General features: G+C 48.8%; 1 protein-coding gene across 21 annotated transcripts in view; it reads right to left on the bottom strand.

Annotated features, from left to right (window-relative positions):
- Window positions 1–15829, bottom strand: part of ARHGAP26 (Rho GTPase activating protein 26) — a 457576-nt gene that overhangs the window by 70535 nt on the left and 371212 nt on the right. For all 21 annotated transcript variants that reach the window (XM_021085446.2, XM_085014882.1, XM_021085449.2 and 18 more), the window contains one exon: window positions 7670–7823. In XM_021085446.2, the coding sequence (XP_020941105.2) occupies window positions 7670–7823 (154 nt within the window). The remainder of the gene's footprint in view (window positions 1–7669; window positions 7824–15829) is intronic.

Here is a 15829-nt window from a genome sequence, read left to right as displayed (position 1 = left end):
TACCCCAGCGGGTCCAGGTTGAAGGTGAGGCACCACCTGCCTCCGGAGGAGACGTTCCTCCTTTTCAGGGACTGCCAGAGAGCTCCAGGCTGTCAAGACAGGAGGCTGGTGGGGGAAGATGGGCAGAAGAACAGCCTGGACCATCTCTTAGCACCTGAAACATACACATCAGGATTGGGGGAACAGAGGGGCAGAAAGGACAGTGTGGGAGAGGCCTCCCGAAGCTCAACTTCTCAACATCTGATATACGAGACACTGACTTCCTTCTGTCTCCACAAGAATATAAAATCAATGAGAGCAGAAACTCTAATTTTTTCTTTCTTTTTAGCGCCACACCCGCAGCAGATGGAAGGTCCCGGGCTAGAGACTGAATTGGAGCTGCAGCCCTGGCCTGTGCCACAGCCACAGCCACAGCCATGCCGGATCCTTAACCCACCGAGCGAGGCCAGGGATCGAACCTGCATCCACAAGGACGCTAAGTTGGGTTCTTAACCCACTAAGCCACAACAAGAGCGCCATCTAACTTGCTTTTTCTTTAAGTCACCCTTTCTTCAGCACGCAGAACGACGCTGGGCCCACAGCCAGTGTTCCAACCATTTTTGTTGAGTGAATCTTGCCTGAACAGGTAAACCATAAGTAAAATTGGAGCTCTCTCTCCCCAGGCAAAAGCTCGCCCCAGGTTGCATCTGAGAGTCGCCGAATCAAATTCAGAAGGAGCCAACGGCGCTCCAGAGAAACAGCTCCGCCTGGAAGTGGGCCTTGTTTATCCTCTGAATTCCAGGGCCTGTGCTCTAGCCGCTCACTGGCCACTAAAACCGGACGGGACGGTTGACTCTGGCAGCGTGTGAAGGCATTTGGCATGCACACAGCTTTTAGGTCACCAGAAATAACTTGCAAATGCGTGTGTGTGTTAAGCGGAAAGGATGAGAAAAATTAGTTTCATTTATGGGGCTACTGGGCAGCGAGTTATTTTTTAGGGGTGGGGACCACTTAGGCAGGGAGAACTCCAAGGCTGGGTTCCTCCACTGCTGGAACTGTGCTCTGTCCTCACCGCCTTCTCTTAATCCTAACAAGCCCCGCCACCCCTACCCCAGCGGTCAGAAAAAAAGCATCCCCCTCGTGGTTTTTTAATTTGGGGGAATTACTGCAGTATCTTTAGTGCCTCATGGGACATCCCCTGACTTCTTTCTCAGCATTTGTTTACTTCCTCCTTAAAAATCAAGATCTTCCAGAAAAGCGGTGGCCTGATGCCAACGCTATTTGTCACTGGGAGAGGAGAGTGGCTTCTAGTTCTGCAGCCCTCCGTGAGCACCCGGTGAAGCATCTCCATTCTCAGGGACAGGTCAGCCCCACTCCTTCCGCCTTCAGGGGAAGGCTTAGGGCCAAGGACTGTCACCGGATGGACAGTCACTGGTGGTGCCAGGATCAAACCCAGGCTTTCCGGCTTTGCACGCCAATGTTAGAACTATCTTTCTTGTTGCCTCAGCCATTAGCTGTGGGTTTTGTTTTGTTTCCTAACTTCTTAGAATCTCATTTATGAGTCATTTTCTTTCAAAGAAGATTCTGCAAATGGAAGGGCTAATCTCCACGTACCACTGTGCTACAGCGAGAAGCTCCCATGGCTTCTACCTTCCTGCGCAGCCCAGCCCCAGCCCCATCCCAAGGCAGCTGCCTGTGACTCTGACTTGGGTCAGTTAACTATCGCTGAGAGAACTGGCCTACATTCAGCAGCTTGAAACAACCCTGGTGTATTCTTTGCCACGAATCTGTGGGTTAATTGGGCAGCTTTTCTGTTGGTCTTTCCTGGACTCACTCATGTGGTTGTATCCACTGATGCGTGGCTGGGGGTGTCGGGCTTGGCTGGGGCCGCAGGCCCTCTTGCTAGTCGTCCTCCGTCCTTGAGTAGGCTGGCCTGGGCTCTTGACATGGCATCTGGGGTCCAAGAGGGCCTGGGCTTAGAGTTGGTCAAAACAGTCAGAGGGTAAAGGCCCACCTAGATTCAAGGACTCCGCCTCTTAATGGGAGAGGCTGCAAAGACTCTTTGGCCACAGGTAACCCACCAAAGGCTTTCTAGATAGAAAGGATTGAAGTGGGCTGGTAAGAAGAGCATCTTCTATTACCAAGCAACGTATGGATTTAGTGTGGCCAAAGACACTGGAAATCTAGATTGAAAAAAATATTTATTTACTTGTATATGTAAATATGCCCACACACACACACACACACACAACGTCTTTCTAGGGCCACACCCAGGGCATATGCAAGTTCCTAGGGCATTTCCAAGTTCCAGGCTAGGGGTTGAATCACAGCTGTAGCTGTGGGCCTACACAACAGTTCACAGCAATGCAGGATCCTTAACCCACTGAGCAAGGCCAGGGATCAAACCCACATCCTCATGGATACTAGCCAGGTTTGTTACCTCTAAGTCAGGATGGGAACTCCCTGTTGCCCCCCCCCCGCCAACCCCGCGCCAAAAAAATACATTAATAGATTTGTTTGGTTTTTGCTTTTTAGGGCTGCACCCATGGCATAGGAGGTTCCCAGGTGAGGGGTCGAATGGGAGCTATAGCTGCTGGCCACAGTCACAGCCACAGCCACAGCCTCACCAGATCCAAGTCACATCTGCAACCTACACCACAGCTCATGGCAACGTCAGATCCTTGACTCACTGAGCGAGGCCAGGGATCGAACCCACAACCTCATGGTTCCTAGTTGGATTCGTTTCCACTGCACCACGATGGGAACACCTTAATAGCCTTTTAAAGAATAGGTTTTAGGTTTACAGAAAAATTGTTCAACATATAGCTCTCCCTATTCCCTAAGTTTAATATTAACATCATTCATTATGTCATTTGTTGCAACTGATGAGCCAATATTGATACATTATTGTTGTTACAACTAACCCAAGTTTACGGTTTAGGTTAGGATTCACCCTTTCTGTTCTGTGGGTTTTATGGGTTTTGACAAATGCAGAATGTCTTGTATCTGCTATTGGAGTAGCATCCAAAAGACTATCACTGCCCCAAAAAGGTCCCGTGTCCACCGATTCATTCTTCCTGTCCACCCATCTTTTCACTGATTCTACAGCTTTGCCTCTCCCAGAATGTCAGAGTTGCTGTCATACCATACTTCGATCTTTTCAGAGGGGCTTTTTCCACTCAGCACCACACAACCATGTCTTCTCGTGACCTGACAGCTCATTTCCTTTCATCACGGAAAAACATTCCGTTGTCTTGGTGTCCACAGGGTATCCACTCACCTGCTGAAGAACATCTTGGTTGCTTCAAAGTTTTGACAATAATGAATAAAGCTGTCATGTACACTGCAGGCAGAATTTGTTTGTTTGTTTTGTTTTTTTCCTTTTTAGGGCTGCACCTGCAGCATATGGAAGTTTTTGGGCCCAGGGCCGAATCAGAGCTGCAGCTGCTGGCTTCTGCCACAGCCACAGCGATACAGGATCCGAGCTGCATCTGTGGCCTACACCATAGCTTGTGGTAGTGCCAGATCCTTAACCTATGGAGTGAAGCCAGGGGTCGAACCTGTATCCTCACAGAGACAACAAAGGGTCCTTAACCTGCTGAGCCACAATGGGAACTCCACAGGGCAGGATTCTGTGTGGACCTAAGTCTTCAACTCATTTGGGTAAACACCTAGGGGTGGGACTGCGACCAATCGATCATGTTGTGTGATAAGTCTATGTTCAGTTTGGAAAGACACTGCCAACTGGTCTTGCAAAGCGCCTTTCTCCTTTTGCATCCCCATGAGCAATGCATGAGACTTCCTGTCGCTCCTCATCCTCGCCAGCATCTGTTGTTAGTGTTTTGGATTTTAGCCATTCCAGTGGGTGTGGGGTGGTATCTCATTGCTTGGATTTGCAATTCCCTAAGGCAGAGACTTGAGCATCTTTTCACGCGTCTCTGCAAGTGTGTACCTTCTTCGGTGGGATGTCTGTCCAGACCCTTTGCCCAGTTTTTAAATGGGTTGTTTTTTTTTACTTACAGTTGACTTTTAAGAGAGGTCTTCACAGGTTTAATATACTGGTCCTTTATCAGTTATGGGTTTTGCAAATATATTCTCCTAGTCTGTGGCTTGGCTTTTCCTTCTCTTAATGATGTCTTTTGCAGAGAAGTTTTTAACCTAAATGAAGTCCAACTTACCAATGTTTTCCTTCATGGATTATGCTTCTGGTATTGTATCTAAACAGTCACTGCCAAACCCAAGGGCATGTAGATTTTCTCCTATGTTGTCTTCCAGAAGTTTTATAGTTTTGCATTTTACACTCAGGCCTATGATCCACTGTGAGTTAATTTTTGTGAAAGGCTCAAGGTATTTTTTTTGGCTGCACCTAGAGCATATGGAAGTTCCCAGACCAAAGACTGAACCCGAGCCACGCTAATGATAACATTGAACACTTAACCCACTGTGCCACAGGACAACAGCTAAATTCTTTTTTTTTGTTTGTTTGCATCCAGACGCTGATTTGCTCCAGCATGAAATCTGGATTTGTGTGCCAAGAGTCCTGATCCTGGCGATTGGCTTAATTTTTTTCTCTTTTTGGTGGTTGTGGTGGGGGAAGAACTAAGCTCCCCTCCTACAAGAGACATGTCTGAAGGCTGTTTTCCTCCGCCTTAGACCATCTCTGGCTCTCTCATCCTCCTTACCTGAAATGCTCTTCACCCATCCATAGCGTCTTACCTGGGGCTCGGACAGGTGTGTGTACCTAACACCCAGTGAACAGCTGTTGAGCTCTAAAGGCACATGCGAGCTCCAAGCCCCATTTAGCCCAGCCGTATGTCACCATTTTCCTCCTCGGCCAGGACTCTTTTCCCCTCATTTACCCCAAGGAGCTCAGCATAGGTCTGAGTCCAAATTAGGCCGGGGATACTCGCGGACCATGTGAGACTAGAACTTTGGTCCCGGCTTATCCAGTGTCCTTGGATCTTCAGGCAAGGAGGCGACCTCGAGAAGTCGATCAGAGGACCCCCCACCCCGACCCCGCACGACTGGAGGCCCACAGCCTCGCCCTGGCACGGCTCGAAGTCTCATGCTGGACTTTGCACTGAGGCCACACAAACAAGAGGGCCCGCAGCTCCCTGAAGAATCCGCCAACAGTTACCCATGAGCCAGCAAAATGTGGTCTGTGCTGTGTCACAAATGCATTTCTTTCTATGACTGTTACGTGGTCAGAAGGCTCATTCCAGTCATTATGAAAACAATGAAAAACAAATGAATGAAATAAAAAGAATGGCCAGTTTCCTGGTGACTGGTTCCACGCCTGACACCTAATTAACAGTCGCGGTAATGGCAAAATCCTCACCCCTTAACCTGGGCCTCTGTATCTGTTGGTGTCGGCCAGCGTTGCCCTTCAAGGGGCCCTGTGCACCTCAAGGTGAATAGGAGGGAAGGAATGAGAGGTCGGGGATTGAGTCTGAGACCCACGTGGTCTTGGCTGGTTGCAACTGAGCCAAAGCACCACAGCCCAGGGTGCTTCTGACTTCTCAGAATTCGGGTGACTCAGCAAAGGACTGTGGCTTCCGTTCGCTGGGACCACCTCGGGTTGGCGGGCCACTCGGGCACATCCCAGGCAGAGAAAACCGGGGCGACACTAGCTGGGCAACAACCTCTCCCAGCCCTGGGTTTCAAGAACAGGCGATGGACCAGCTGCAGAGTGTGTGGGGCTCGGGCAAACTGCTGCCAGCACGGCTTCCACCTCAAGAACAGCCGTCCTGGAGGGCAAGACTCCCAGCTAGTGGGCATTGCTCAGTTGGCTTGGAGGACAATTGTCCTGTAGTTAACACACCCCATGCCGGCCGCCCATCCTTCCCAAAGGGAGACAAGCAGAACTGTTTCCAGCAACATCCTTCCCCTCCCCAGGAAAGCCCCCCCGAAACTCCAGTGGGTGGGGATGCGTGCCCCGCAGGGCGTGGAGCAGGCACAGTGCCCCCCTGTGTCTTCTCTAAAGCAAATCACATCTAGAAAACTGCACAACTCCCAAGCCCCTCCTCCATGACTTGTTTAAAAGTCACCCCCCCACCCCCGATCCCTACTTTCTGCTTAGCTGTCAAAGCAGCCTCTCTGGACACTCTGTACTTGACTGTGACTCTGGGGGGGGGGTGCTCCCAGGCCCGAGCTGCCGAAAACAGAGATGAAAGAGCCCTAGTGGGTGCTGCCGGCTAAAATCAGGGACTGTTAAGCCACCTTGTGCTGAGCAACAAGTAACTTCAGAAACTGCTCAGTACAGAGGTGTAAACAAAGTGGAAGACAAGAAACTCGAATCTCCTTCAAGTCCAGACAGCAGCTCGAGGGGCCCCTGAGCAGCAAAAGGAGGCTCGACGCGAGCCTGGCCAGGGCGAACCAGGGGGGCCTCCTGCCTGAGCTGAACAAATTATATTACTTTGAGCTCTTGAGGCTACTTTTTGGTAAACAAACCAGTCATCTACCCAGTAACAGGTAAGGACTTAAATTTCTTGAACATTAAGGTCTTAATATCTTGATATTAAAGGTGTTAATATCCAAGGATTTAACACTGCCAACAGTTAAAAAGAGACCTGACTTTCTCAATGTACGATGCCATCTTACCCTGTTGTTGTGTTTTCAGGCTAAGTATTTCTTATGTCCATTGTAGAGTCCTTTTTCCTTCTGAGCCTTAACATATCTCTTAGTCGCTTCTAAGGCAAATATGTTTGGACCCATTTTGCAGATGTGTAGCGATCGGGGGCGGGGGTGTGCGTATGATCATGCACCCACAGCAGGGAGAGGGCAGGAAAAGGTTCTGACATCCTGGTGTCTCACCAAGAGAAACGACGGCCCTGAAGGCAATTTGTGGCTGAACCTCAAACTATTTTCACTAGAGAAAGGCAACACTGACTCTGCTTTTCCTGGGTCTTATACAACTGTGGCCAGAGCGTCCAGCTGTTCTGGTCACGGCCTCACATTCTTTCTGCAAAGGCTCTGGTGGACGAGATTTATGGGGTGGTCTGAAGAAGCATGCTAAGTAATGTGGGATGCAACCACAAAAGAGAACTTTCTGGCCCAAGCAGAGTAGATCTAGTTTCCATGGAGGAGTGGACAACCAGCCTCAAAACTGCCTGTCTCAGCGGTGGGTGCTCCACCCCCAAGAAGGGAGCAAGAGACATTCTTCTCCCGTAGAGCATCCGCCATGTGACCACAACCAGGCGAAGGTTCGAGGAGCTGGAGACTCACAGGGCTCCTGGGGGCTCTCCTCTCCGGAGGTGGACACAGAGGTAGCACCGAACAGACGCAACATAGTCGGGGAGGAGGGAAACTGACAGCGTGAATGGGTGAAACAGACTGAGCTACCGATCTACTGCGCGACCACAGTGCCCGGATGTTTGTAGAACGGCAAGGAACGGCCTTTCATGCCCAGCAGCCAGCACAGGCGATTAGCCATCACCCAAGCCATCTCAGCAGGATGGTAAACCAAACATCACCAGGGCCAAGAAGCAGTATGTTAAGAATAATGATCCCCCTTTGAGATGATGATGCTTGAAAAATCCAAAACAAACTAGCCAAGCTTCCACGTTGAGGGAGGAGGTTTAACTCATGTTCATGGGACGATGCTCAAAGTCAGATGGGGCCGGAGAGCACATTCTGGGCAGCACGGCTGGCCAAGGGCCCCCAGAGGCCGGCAGCCGGACATCAGACTTACAGTGAGTTGGGCCGGGCGGGCTTGAGCGTATCCAGGTCTGGGTCACTGGAGTTCATGTTGGGCTGTAAGCTGCTGCTGGAATTCAGGATGCTGTTTGCATTTGATGAGACCACAGATTCCAAGCTGGAGTTGATGAGGTTGTTTCGTTGTTCTTCTGGGGGAGAAAAAGAAAAAAGCCAAAACCCATATTAATATTCTTCTATAGGGACTGTCTGTTCCTACGTGTAGAAAAATTTACAAATAATGAGACGGACTGGAGCTCACTGGACCCAGTGAAGCTGGGAAAAGGACACAGGACAGGGTAAGAATTTCAAGTGGAAAGTAAGAGTCCAAGAGTGAGCAGTGACTTGCAGCATAAAGAGCAAGACTCCCTCTTCCGCCTGACAGAACCCATCTCCCTTTGAATAGGACCAGCCTTTGCCTCAGAGTGGCCCTACCACCGCACCGTGAACTGTGACTTCTGTGACTTGCAGATGGTCAGAACAGAGAGGGCCTTCAAGACCCCGTGTGGGCAGCCAGATCCTGGGGCTTTCGGCGATGTTCACCTTTTATTCCCACACTCCTGCCTCCACAGTGTCCTCATCACCAGCCATGTCCTACCTCTGACCCCCACCCCACCATCAAGAGCTTCTCTCTGGCCACCCACTTCCTCATGGCTCTGCTGTCTCAATCCCTGACCACTCCCCAGACAGACCCTTCTGGTTGCCTCTAGCTCCAAGTATGGGATACTGACCTTCAAGTTAGTTCTTTGATCAACAGATCTCTACGGGCCACAGAGTAGTCTGGATATAAAAAAAATGGAGCCCATGGTCCAAGCACTCATTTTAGTGCCTAGGGAATATTACCAAGTCGGAGGGGAGGCAACCCGAGCTCTCTTTAGGACCCTAACCCTCCCCGCCCTGACTGGCTGTGCGGCATCGAGCCCGTCTTCCTTGAGCCTCTGTTTCTTGGTGAATGCGGCTATGACACGGGGGCATGGGGAATGCCTTGCACCGCGGGGAGCTGTCATGAGGATCAAGGGGGATCATGTGCAAGAATGCGTTGTGTAAACTTCAGAACACGGCTCAAAGAAAAGAACTTTCTGTTTCTTCCCCTCTTGAAACACTTGGAATCATGCACGGAAGAAAACAGGGATGATTTAGCTCAACGGCATGGGCGCCAACGCTGCATCGAAAGAGCAGAGACGTGGAATGTCATTCCTGTCCCACATTCCTCACGGATTCACCAGACTGAAGTCAACTGGTGTTTGGGGCCATCGTCAGGGCTGGGTTCCTCCTCGGGGGGGCTTTCTGACATGAGCCAGAGGTATACACATCCCCAAGAAGGAAGGCTAGGCTTGCTGACAGGGCAGCTTAGAGGTCAGCATTTGAACGCAGGGCTCTTCAGGCAACAAAGGGGGTGAGGTCATGATAAAAAAAAATACTCTTCCCTGACATCGGTCATGTATGGAAACGTGCTATGCTTATGCGCAACCTTCACGTTAGGCATATACATACATAAACACACACACCCACACACAACACACGCGTACACCAGTAACACCCAGTAGCTTCGCCAATTCTCCACGCTATGTTTAAAGTTCAACCGAGGCGCTAAAAACTCCATAAGGCTCTTGGGATATTCAGGAACTCCCATTAGGTTTTTAAAAAGGAGATTATTAAGTTGATGCCTGAGATTTGGCCCTATTCATAGTTCAAAAGCTTGAGTTTCAAACGAAAACAGCAAAGAGAGAGATTGAAAGAGTTACATTGAGCCAAGATGTAGGAGGAGCAACAGGGCCTGCAAATGGGAATTTGTTACCAGGAAGAAAAACAACTCTGAAATTACATAATTAGGGGATCATTGAGGGAATGGATATGGCACTTATCAGTATGACTCAGTATAAGTAAAGTTTTCCTTTGTACAAAATACTCAGATCTAAACTCCTGAAAACCTGTGAGGGGCCCAAGACTAATGTTACTCCCAGGGAAGCAAAGAGGACACTTCTTTGGGGTTCAGTGGCGACAGTGTCTGCTTCATCTTGGAGGAGATATAAATAGTTTGATTAACTCTGGTTTGAGGTCAAGTTTGCATGACCTATCTGAATTCGTAGGAAACAGAAAAGGGTAACATGAGCTCATATTTCTGTTGCGATTATATTTACTTGTCCATGAGAGAGTTATACGTCTGTGAATTAAAAATAATACCTGAGTGAACGAATATTCGTTTTTCTAAAATATCAGGATTTTTTTTTTTTCTGCCTTACCATCCATTGGAAAAACAGAATATCTGAAAGGAGACCTTCAATGTTCATTTATCCAGTAAGTATTTATTGAGCCCCTCCTGAGTTTCAATGTCTGTTCCCGGCCAGCAGACTCCTACACTAATTCATTGGTCTTTTATTCAGATATTTACAAGAGTATGTATTAACTTGCATGAATTTTACTTGCTTGTATCTCTACCTTTCTCAGTGGGCTAGGAGCAACCTAAGAATGGGCGTGGGACAGCACTTTTAAATCACAACTGAAAAAAACATTACAAAAAGATACTTTGCTTTATACACTATTTTATCAGAAGCCTAACCCTCACAAATGATCGGGCTCTAAAAAATGGATTTAGGTAAAGATGTTAAGAATCTATTTCCTGTGACAGCATTAAAGACTGGGTTTCTCCATGAGCTAATGAGACGGCTGCAGCACGTGGCACAAAATAACCACAATAAAACCAACCAGAAAACAAGGATATGGGTGGATAATGAGGACGTGACCCCCCAGCCCCCACGCCGGGCTAGAAAAGTCAATAGCATAAAAGAGGTATCAAAAAAAAAAAAAAAAAAGAAGAAGAAGAAAAAAGAATAAAAGAGGTGGCTACACCCAAATTGAGCTTAAGGATTTCTAGTGTTCATTTACTGGAGGACTGAGAATTCTTTTTTTTTTCCATTTTTTTTCAAGAAATAAATTCTTTTTGAGATTTTATTTCAACCTATTTAGGTATCCAGGACCTTTCACATATGGTGTAACATATAACAAAACAACAACAAAAGCAAACGATCAGAGAAAAGAGTGGTTTTTTTTTTTGTTTGTTTGTTTTTTTTTTTTGGTCCAAGAGGAAAATGTCAAAAAATTAATCACAATATTTCATAGTTTTGCAGCCATAGCAGTCAAATATGCATCCAGTGACCTGTATCTCTACTGGTTCCCCTCCATGGGCCACATTATTACGAAATCTGGAAGCTGGTGCTCTCTGACTGCAAGACCACTCCCGTTTTCTTTGACCCGAGACCTCGCCTGATGAGCCCGAGAGCTCTTAAGTGGGAATGCGGACAACCGGGACAACCCTTCCAGAGGGCGGGCAGGACGGTAATTATTCCCGGGAAGGAGTGGGGAGGAGAATCCACAGCGAATCAAAGGGTTCAGTGGGGATGGCGAACGATGCTGTGGCAAATTCTAAAGCATTTGGGATGAATTAAGAAATAAAGAGACCATGATTCAGGAACCTCACTTGAAGGAGGACTTTTGGCAGGTGGGCAAATGACTGGCTCGCGACAGCAAACAGGACAGGCAGCCTGAAAGACGTCTTTAAAAAATAAAGTTAAATTCACCGAATCATTCATATGCCAAAGCTGGACTTCTTTGAGTCACGGATGATTCAAACCAGCTCTGGCACCCCATCCGCACGTAGAAGAAGGACTGATGGCAATTATGTTGCCGAGGGAAAAAAAAAAAGGACGGGCTAGTGGGCTGAAAAAGGAAACACCAACCAGCTCTGAGTCAAATCGACAAGACCCAAGTGATCCAAGGAGAACAAATGCCCACAGCGCAGGAGGATTCCTGAACTGGCTGAAGGCAGTGAGGTTGCTGGCTTTGCTCAAACATGTTTGTCAGCAAGAACCTAACTGTCACAGAAAACAAGTGCCCGGAAACGATAAAAATAAAAGCGCACACGACGGTAAACATGCACGGGTAACGTGCTGGATGCCTTCACGGACATGTGTTCACTCTGAGAAGGGACAAACGGGATGCGGACGGTCCCTCTGCTCAAGGGCAGAGCCACGTCTGCCCACATACATCCAGCGCCCGGGACAGTGACCGGCGCGGTGGGTGCCAGCTCACGCATTCCTGGTGCCGAGCCCACGCACAGGAGAGATCGAAGCTCCCCAAAGGCTCTAAGGAAGCAACGTTAAGATGACACAAGCCATCAGGGCATCTCCCGCTCGCACACAAGGAGGCAGCTGGTGGGACTGACTTTTTTAGGTGCTTCAGGCAGGGGCCACGAACGTCCTTGAAACCAAAGTACTGGTCACCGTGGGCAGAGCCTGTGTTTTTTGTACAAATCAGGAGCGGAAAAACATGAGTCTGCAACCGAATCACTGCACCTAAAAAAAGCAAGCCACAGAATAATTCTGGTGATCTTGTTCTTGTTCTGGGGGTTGCCATGGAAATCTGGGAGCTCAGCCGCTTCGCGTTCCATATTTACCAAGTGACTCCTGCTCGCTGTGATGACAAGCACGCCACATACAAGAGGCAGGGTCTCTGCTGATGACAGAAGCCAGAGCCCAGCCAAATCCGCCTGGCTCGGCAGGCCGGAACCCGTCGGCCACACTGAACACCCAGAGCTGACGGGCACGTAGGCAACAGGGACCTCGATGTCACATCGGCGGAGGTTTCTCATCACGCCCAGACGTTTGTCGTGATACAGGATAGCTCCTCTTTGCATGATGTCTCTGCCTGGCTGTCAGCAAGAAGGGGGAAAGGTGACTGTTCCCTAGCAGCCGCTCACAGCGCCTCAGGGAGCCTCAAGGAGGGGAACTCTCTCCACACAATCAAACAGGGAGAGAAGGGAGTCACCAGACAGACGGAGGTTCTGCAAAGACCCCGGGCTTTGTGCAAAAAAAAAATCCAGGCAAAAGCAAAACACCCAGGGGCTTTCCCCGGCTGTGGTGGAGCGAGAGGTGTACTTTCTCCCGCTTGTTAAAGTTTTGCAATGAAGCCTGTAATGCATCATCTTGACAAGATAGGGTGATAAGAGCACGGCAGCTTAATGAATTCTGCAATAAAAAATGATGAGTGCACAGCAATTTCCGAGTTTACCATCTCTGGGAAACACCCAAGTACACAGGAAGCTTGGGATTGGACTTTCTGAGGCAATTCTTTCCCCTGTAGCTTCTGCTCCTGATAAGAGTGGCGGGCCGGGCCCCCCTAAAATCCGAGATGGTCTGATTTCATGCTGGCCCAGCCGCAGTCCCAAGTCCCTACAATTAAAAGGATCTTAAAAAGCTGTTTGGGCAACATATTTGAGCACATAAACACAGTCTGGGCCTTTTTTTTTTTTTTTTTTTTTGTCTTTTTGTCTTTTTAGGGCCACACTTGTGGCATATGCAGGTTCCCAAGCTAGGAGTTGAATCAGAACTGTAGCCCTGGCCTGTGCCAGAGCCACAGCAATGCAGGATCCCAGCTGTGTCTGCGACCTACACCACAGCTCACAGCAATGCCTGATGCTTAACCCACTGAGCGAGGCCAGGGATGGAACCTGCATCCTCATAGATGCTAGTTGGGTTCTCTAACCACTGAGCCACGATGGGAACTCCTCGTATTTTTCTTTCTGTCTTTCTTTTTTCTTTTTTCTTTTTTTTTTTTTTTGTGGTAAGACCATCTTAAAATGGGCACAGATGGACCAAAGAGTGAGCTGGTAGTGAAATATATGGTCAGTGTTGTCTGGACCACAGGCAGAGGGCCTGCCATTACAACCCCTGGCAGGTGGTCTGGGGCAAAACCACCCGTGATTTTGGCCCTGGGTGGACTGCCTGACTTACCCTCTCCCATGGCGCCCACAAGCACCCTCTGCTTCGTAAAGGGAAAGAACACCGACGGAGCTGGGTGCCCAAGAGGACAGGGACGTCACTGTGCCCGGCCCGGCATTCACAGGAGGGGACAGGGAGGGACGAGGAAAAAGCCTGCTCCAGAAACATGTCAAAACCACAGCATAGGAATGAGCCTCTAATTAAAGCCTAACCAGGGAGGTGACAGCTGCTCTCCTCCTCACGACACAGCCCTCTTTCCTCCCTGAGAACTTAGTTCTGACGAAGGACACTCTCCCTGAACAATCGAGGGTCCCTGATACCTGAGGAAGCTACGCTATTGCTCAAGAGAAAGAAGAAAAGGATGTATTTAATTATTTTTAGGCCATGACTCATTGCCAAATGAGATCGCAAAGGAAATGTATGATGAGATATGATTAATGTATGACTAGCAATGTAAAGCTGAGTCGGTACATAACGAAGAGGCCTTCCTCTCCAATTTTAAAGTACCAAATGGCATCAACCATCCCATACAGATTTTGGTGTGTCCAAGCCCAGCTGTTTTCCTACACACAGAAACAGACACACATATATTTTCTTCTAACAAGTGCGATACCGTAAGGCCTAATGCTGGGGGCCTGTTCTGCTCACACAGGGGTAAGGCCCGAGATGAGAGCCTGGAATAAACTCCTTTCTTATTTAATGCTTTTCCCTGAACTTTTTTCCTCCCCTTAGCTTTCCACGGCATCATTTTCTAAGGGGCACATCAGCTGCGTGGTTCTCCATCACACACGGTGGCCACGCATAATTAAGAGAGGACCCACACTGCACCTTACAGTCCGTGTGCTAATAGGAACCCCTGTGGATAGACAAACAGGTGTGTCTAGAGTGCCCAGGACCGGCAGAGGCAACCTGAGAGAAAACACAGGCTTCAGCTCCAACAGCTCCGAGAGAGGCATTACGCAAACCTCCAAACGGGATGAGTTCCCAGGTCTTTTTTGACAAGGAAGACAGAGATAAGAAGTATATGAGCTGAACTGTCAACCTCTTCCTGGGCCCGTCTGGGAAAGCGTCCAGGACGAATTAACTGAACTAAGAGAATTAATCAGAGCTGTAATCCCAGCAGCTAGTTAACATGATCCATGTACAGTACAGCCCAAGAATCCATTCTCACTTGCACCAAGGCTGCATGACTCAGCCCGGGCTGCCGGTGTCCCGGCACCCCGGCATCCAATGGGCTCTCGCTGGGGCCAGGGCGACTCTGCCTCCCCCGCACGTGGGCCTCTCCTTTGCAATCGGCAGGCTCCCGAGCAGGCCTGTTTTCTTCGCCAAACGTAAAATCAGACTATATAGCCGGATGATAATCGTTGTAATCAGAGCTCACATTTACTAGGTGCTTACTAAGTTCTAGGCCCACTGTCAGGTACTTTACATGTGCTGGCTCACTTGAGCATGGTAACTACCCTCCGAGGAAGCTTTTTATTAGTGATCGATTTTACAGATGAACAAATGGAGGTTCAGAAACGAACAGCAATGTGCTCCAGGTCTCAGAGTTGGTAGGTGATGGAGATGGCGCTGAAAGTGCAAAGCCCTCGCTTTCGTCAACCACCAGGCTGCCCCAAACCCCGACAGAGTGTCAAAGAGACAACTTACCTAAAGACGGAAGACAAGCAACCTTGACCATCCCTCCCTCACCCAGGCCAGTGCTTCTCTAGCTGGTGTCAGCATCGCCAGGGTGCTTTAAAAATTACAGATGCCCGAGCTCCAGTCACAACCTGATTCAGAACGTGCGGGAGAGAAGACCAGGCAGCTGTATCTTTAACAAGCTCCTGACACGATTTTATTGCACAGCAAAGTTTAAGAACCACAGTTCCAAGAAACATATTTTCACACCTTGGGACAGACACTCTTTGGCGATACTGTGGGTTTGGTTCTAGACCACTGCGACAAAGCAACTATCACAATCAAGCAAGTCACATGAATTTTTTGGTTTCCCGGTGCGTATAAAAGTTATGCTTGCACTGCACTGTTGCCTATTAAGTATGTAATAACATCATGTCTGAAACAGCATACACACCTTAATTAAAAAAGCTTTATTGCTACAAAATGCTAACCATCATCTGATAACGATGCCACAAACCTTCAATTTGCAGAAAACGCAATATCTGCAAAGTCAAGTGCAATAAAAAGAGGTGTGCCTGTGTAAGTACTAAAAACTGGGAGGACCAGGGGTTTGGGACGGGCATATGGACCGACTGGGCAGTGGGGACCTGCTGTGCCGCACAGGGAACTCTACCCAATATTCTGTGATAACCTATGTGGGAAAAGAAGCTGAACGAGAATGGATGCGTGCACATGTATAGCTGAATCGCTTTGTTGTACAG

Source organism: Sus scrofa, chromosome 2 (assembly GCF_054392235.1).
Source record: "Sus scrofa isolate SSC_HxYL_T2T_F1_AM1 chromosome 2, Sscrofa_HxYL_maternal_Yorkshire_Landrace_v2.0, whole genome shotgun sequence".
NCBI classification, from domain to species: Eukaryota; Metazoa; Chordata; class Mammalia; order Artiodactyla; family Suidae; genus Sus; species Sus scrofa.
Note: the sequence above shows the minus strand (reverse complement) of the source record. Positions and strands in the feature narration are given on the sequence as shown.